The sequence below is a fragment of the Eulemur rufifrons genome, chromosome 5 (genome assembly GCF_041146395.1).
Source record: "Eulemur rufifrons isolate Redbay chromosome 5, OSU_ERuf_1, whole genome shotgun sequence".
Lineage (NCBI taxonomy): Eukaryota > Metazoa > Chordata > Mammalia > Primates > Lemuridae > Eulemur > Eulemur rufifrons.
In genome coordinates, this window is record NC_090987.1 from 3,009,001 (window position 1) to 3,015,000 (window position 6,000).

Below are 6,000 nucleotides of genomic sequence, written 5' to 3' on the forward strand. Positions count from 1 at the left end.
CTGACACAATGTAAAATATGCCTTAAAATAATGAAGAACTAAAAATTTAAAAACAGTAAGTTCCAGCTAAAATCACAGATACCATTTATACCGAACTCCTCTTTTTCTTTACCAATATTAGGTAGAGATACTCTTTAGAGGAACATTTCAATCCCCACCTAACACTGCTCAAACACCAACAGGAAAACTATGGTTGAACAACAGAAGTCAGGTCTCTACCATAATACAATGTATCATACACACATTTTAATAATAAAATTATCATATGTTTCCTCCCTTTATCATAAAAACAAAAAGTTGTAGGGAAAACAAAAAATAATTATGGTATCAAAAAACCCGACAATGCTAGATTTAACGGTATGCTTATGTTGCAGTCTGCTACCAAACAATTTGCATTGAAAATGTAAGTAGGTATTTATCTCTATCATTACAACTATAAATAGAAAAGTATAAATCAGATTATTGTGACAGTTCAACTGGAGAATTTAGGAGCAGAAAGCAACAAAATTTTCAGCAATATATGACAAATTCAATTATTTATTTAGGCTTAAATCTGCTAAAAATGTAATCAAATTTTAAAATGCAATCAAAGCAGATTTTTAGATGGCACAAGTAGATAAAAGACAAGATTATTTTCATTATAGAAATTCTGATCTAACAGCCCAAGTGAAAAGAAAAAAAAAACACCTTCATCAAGGTGGGTGACTGTTCTAAAATAGTCTTTCATCATATAAAAATGCACCTCCTATAACATAACAGAACTTTAACATGGGGGGGAAAGAGGTCATTTTTTAAAGTAAACTGTTGTTACAAGGTAACTTTTAATTTGTGCACGTAATGTAAATTGCTATGGTGAATGCACGTCGGGTCACTGAAACAACGGTAGCTGAATTCAGATGTGACCTGGCAGCCCAGGTGTTCAGGAAAAGTGCTGTTAACAGTGAGGATTGATGATCTAATCAAACTGTCACAGCCAGATCCTCGGCAGGGTGGTTGGAAGGAGGTGGAGGAGGATAATATTCAGAAAGCAAGCACATGCTTAGTGTTACTTTAAATTGATGCTGACATTTTCAATTGTGAAAAGAAATTTTTTCCTAAGTAATATAGGAAACAACTCAGCTAACCTTCCGGAGGATATCAGATAATCATGCTAGGTTGCTGTAAAGCTAACTTCTCAGAAATGTGAGCATATATGAAATACAAATAATCGGATGTTTCAGAGATTTACTATAGTAATCAACATTTTAATTACTTTCTGTTTTCTTAGATGTACAGTACTACTACGATGAACACTATCTCCATGCACAAACAAAGCCGTATATTTAGCCTGGTATTTCTGCATCTGAGTGCGCAAAATTCCCACAGGGTACAAACAGCCAAGATCAGATGCTGATTAATCTAAGACTCCTAAAGTCACGTGTTAATTAGAATAATTAATATGTTCTTTCCTGATAATGCTATGCGTCTGTCACATGGCATGCACTAAAAAACTTGGATTGGATAGTCAGCTTTAAAAAAAATGGTCAACTCTGAAATATCAAGGAGTATTTTTTTTAACCCATTGATAATGGTAATTTTATAAAACTGAGTACCTAATTTTTAAAATAGCATTTCCTCCCAGAAAATCACTAGACTAGTCTATAATCGTGTGATGATTTACAAATAATTTAACTGTGCAAAGTACATACATAAGAGAAAAAATAGACAATGCAATATGTCCAACTTCAACTGAAGTAAGTCTGGGCCAGTCTTCCCACTGCAGGTTACAGCAGCTATTCAAAGTGCTCACAGAGACTCTGGGCTGCAGAGGCACCCGACGCATTCCAGTTGTTCTGTATTCTTGGCAACGTCCTGAGCTTTCGATATGCAACCTTTACTCTGAAGCCAAGGACAATCAAGTTTGTTAAATTGCTGCATGTTTTCAAGGCACGTTATAAAGCATTCTCGTAAAAATTTTTCGCTCCGTCATTCCTGACCTTTTTGAAACTGTGCCCCAGAAAGTATTAATATTGATAAAAACCACATTATCTCTGTCATTCACGGCTGACACACAGATCCAAGGTAACACAACACAGCTTCCCTGGTTCTTAAAACATATAAATATGACAAAAGTGGAAATACCAAGCTTTCTTTATAAGCTTTCTTTACAGAAAAGCTTATACATTTTCTGGTAAGACCAACCTATTCTTTAAAATCTGCCTTTTTAAATTTTCAAATAAAATTTAGCAAGATGTAAAAGAAGCCACATAAAGCATTTCAGAAAATAAACTTAAAAACTGCTAATATGTACAAGGAAATATTTTTCTCCCAAGAGTAAACAACTATGCTTCCTTAACAATACAAGATGAATTTTGCCATTTTTAGTATACTGTAAAGAAAAATCCCACAGACACAGTCTAGAGGCCCACTGATTAGCAAGTCTTCTTTTTCAGGGAGTTGAAAGTACCCAAGGTCTCACCACCTGTGAGAGCTGGCAGCAGCACATCTGTGAGCAGAGGGATGGGTGAAGAGGAGGAGGAAGACCAACACCCACCACAGTGCTGATGACAACCCTATAGCTACTTCCAGAAGAGCAAGGGAGCAAGGAGAGCTTGTCCTCGCTCCGGTTAGCTCAAGACTGGGGAAGCACTTGAACATAAGGTGGCTATACAGCTTCTGTTTGACTTTCACAGGTAACAAAACTGGCCAAGAATTACAGCATGGTAATGTGAGACCTAGCTCTCACTAAGGATAACCTATGAAGACTCAGAACAAATCTCAATGTGATTTTTAAAAATGTATTGTCATAACCATTCAAAATTTGTAACTGTTGAATTCTACATGGTCTAAGATACCTCAGAATTCCCTACACATTGGCCAAGTAAAAAAAACTTTCCTACCGTTGGTTGGCTGATAACTAGCTTTATAACACAGACTACCATATTTATCATTAATCTTTAGTTGACAATCTATTACAAACTTAATTATTACAGTTTTCCTGGACCATCAAGCATCCAATAAAACATGTATATACATTAAAACTAGTAGACATAAAAATATGCAATCTAAATATATTATTTTTTCTTCTGAAGGATAATCACCACTTGATATTTCAAATACACAGAATATTTCACAAAATTTTCCATCAAAGCATTGCTAACAAAAAGAAAGAATAACAGAAAACGTTTAGAAGATCTGAAGCAAGGATTATTAGAAATTTCTTTGAAATTTTACATCTATTTTCCTATATAAAATGTAGACTTATTTTAATATAACATTCTTCCCCCTCCCTCCAATATATACAACAAAATGATGACTATGCATTGTTAGTGGGAGCATGAAGTAGAAGTGTGCTCAAATATAACAAAATACAAACGCCTTTTCCACACCAGTTCCCGTTGTAGAATTTACATTAGGGAAATAATAACTTAGAAAAGATTTACACATAACATTCTTTACACAATAAAAACTTAGAAACATTATAAAGGCCCATTTACTAGTAATATCATGATACACATAAATAGATTAGAGGGCCATTAAAATTATGTAAATTTGTATTTATAAACTGACATGGAATATTGTCCATAACACATGGGCTAAAACAAAGCAAGGTGCAAAACATTATGTAAAAATATGTGTATATAATAAAAACTATATGCATATTCATATGTACACATGAGACTTGAGAGATGTTCCCATTGAGGGACACTACAGAAAGCTAACAATGACTGCCTTTTAGTGGTAAGATTTGCAAATCTATTTACTTTATTCTTTGTACTTAAATATATTGATTCCATTTTTTAAAAAGCAAAATAAAATCTTTTTAAAGCAATGCTGACACATGAGAAGGAAAAGAAAATGTTTATATTTTTAAGGAAGAGAACTTTCTTCCAGCAAGGTCATATGCTATTAATCATAGACCATTTGAGGGGACTGTGTACTCTGAAGATTTCTGAAATGTGTATTGTTTATATGGAGTAATTCACACTCTCCTTCTGTCATTTCCACAGTGAGTAGCATCAATTTAACAGGTAACTGGAAGTGGTTATAGGTGTTTACTGCCACTATCTGAGGTTTTTCTGTGTGAAGCTCATAAACTAGTACTGGGATTCCATATACTATACTGCTATCACTCACATTAAATGCAAAGCAACCAAGAGACTTACATGTGTAGCTGCTGTCATGAAATTTTGATGAAAATACTACATTGCATCTAATTACAGGTTGTAGGTATGTACCTATAAGTATAATACATTCAGATGTGTCTCATTCTCAGGCCCATATTTTTGACACTCTAAATATATTTATATATTTACAATATATTTACAATGTATTTTTATATTTACAATATAAATAGTAAACCTGAATTTCCACAGAAGTACATTATAGTAAAAGGAAAACATAAAGGAAATCAGGATTGATAAAATTAATCTCATAAATGTTGATTTATAAAATTAATTTCATATAGATTGACCAAGGAATAATACAACAAACTGAATGTTTTACATTTTCAGCTACATGCTTATTAATCATACTCAAGATAAAAATAAAAGTTAGTTGATAATCAATGATCAAGACAAAAACACCTAAGCTCTAATTATCATTATTATTACAAAGTGCCCCAAAAGAAATTATTATAAAATACCACTAAAAGTATGGACTGCTTGTTTTCTAACTTGCTATCATACAAGAACAAAGGGAAATAAAACCTAAAAAAACACCTAAGCATCTAAGAGCACTTTACATTTTTAGGAAGACTCTTTGAAAGATCAATAGAATTACAAAAAAAAAATTTTTATTTTGGTATGATGAATTTAACTCTTAACAAGCTATGTTTGAGTCACAAATAATGACCTTAATTATTTAGTTCCTGAAATATTACATTTACAAACTGTATAAAAGTTTTCTCATTAGTGACGGAGTAAATCACTAAAAAATTAAGTCAAGTTATCTGATAATCAACAAAAAAAAATATTCACTAGTGAATCATTTCCTGAGACATTGGGCTTCCATTCCATGCAGGAAACAAATTAAATTGACCAAAAATTTTAGTATGTAAAATGGACCTGAGATTATATAAGCTTCCCACAAGAAATGCTAATGACTGGTTTTAGGCTTCTCCCCATGATAATGAAAAAATGCATATTCTTATTCTTTTTGAACTGCACATTTTCTTAAAAAGCATTTTAATAATTAGGGAGGCCATAAGATGGTAAAAAAATATAAATTGTAAGAGCCAAGATGTTAGAAATTCATTTCCATTAAGCAAATCTACAAGAAAGCAAGCAGAAAACATCAAAGTTCTCAACAATTAGAAAACGTGAGGGAGGGTGAGCAATGTGACTAAAGTTTTGTTTATTGGAAAAATCTGAGAATAAAAAATATAAGAATAAAGAAGAAAATAGCTGAATTAAAACAGCAACAGAATACAATCTAATCAGCAGACTGAAAGGCAGAAAAGTATACAAACTTAGCACAAAAGTAAGAAAAATTCAATAAAAAGATGTTATTGTTCGTAGCATTACGAACAAGAATTACACAAAGTAGAACAAATTACAGAACTCACGAAATCTAATTCTATCTTTTGATTAAACATGCTTTGTGCTGAGTTATGTTCATATTAATATTTTCATTTGATGACTTAAAAAGTGAAGAGAAAGACTCTGTGTGTGCGTGCATGTGTGTGTGTGTGTGTGTACAAAAGAATCTCCTATGGACTCTCCTTAATGACGGAAAATCTTCTATTGTTCTTCAAGTCATTGAAAGCCAAGACTCATCAATGACATGAATGATCAAAATGGACCAGGATATTTTTGGACAAAATCTAAGTGTAACCAAAAGTAATATATTGGTAGACTCTGACTGATAAATTGTCAAAGAAATAAACAACAAAGATTGTTTCAAGAATAGCAACACTGTTGAAATAGGACCTCAGAGTGACAAATGCACCCCTCACATATTTGAATACATAAATTCTGATTAAATATTCATTCTATTGCTACTTATAGTATACAAGAGTAT

The 6,000-nt window shown here is 32.4% G+C and overlaps 1 protein-coding gene across 2 annotated transcripts in view; it reads right to left on the reverse strand.

Annotated features, from left to right (window-relative positions):
- ZNF407 (zinc finger protein 407) overlaps positions 1–6,000 on the reverse strand; it is a 411,466-nt gene that overhangs the window by 217,977 nt on the left and 187,489 nt on the right. Inside the window, exon 4 of one of the 2 annotated variants that reach the window (XM_069468343.1) lies at positions 1,229–1,878. The exons of the other annotated variant lie outside the window; for it this stretch is intronic. Coding sequence (XP_069324444.1) covers positions 1,773–1,878 — 106 coding nt within the window. The 3' untranslated portion in view covers positions 1,229–1,772. Of the gene's footprint in view, positions 1–1,228; positions 1,879–6,000 lie in introns of those variants that run through there. 2 annotated transcript variants of the gene reach the window in all.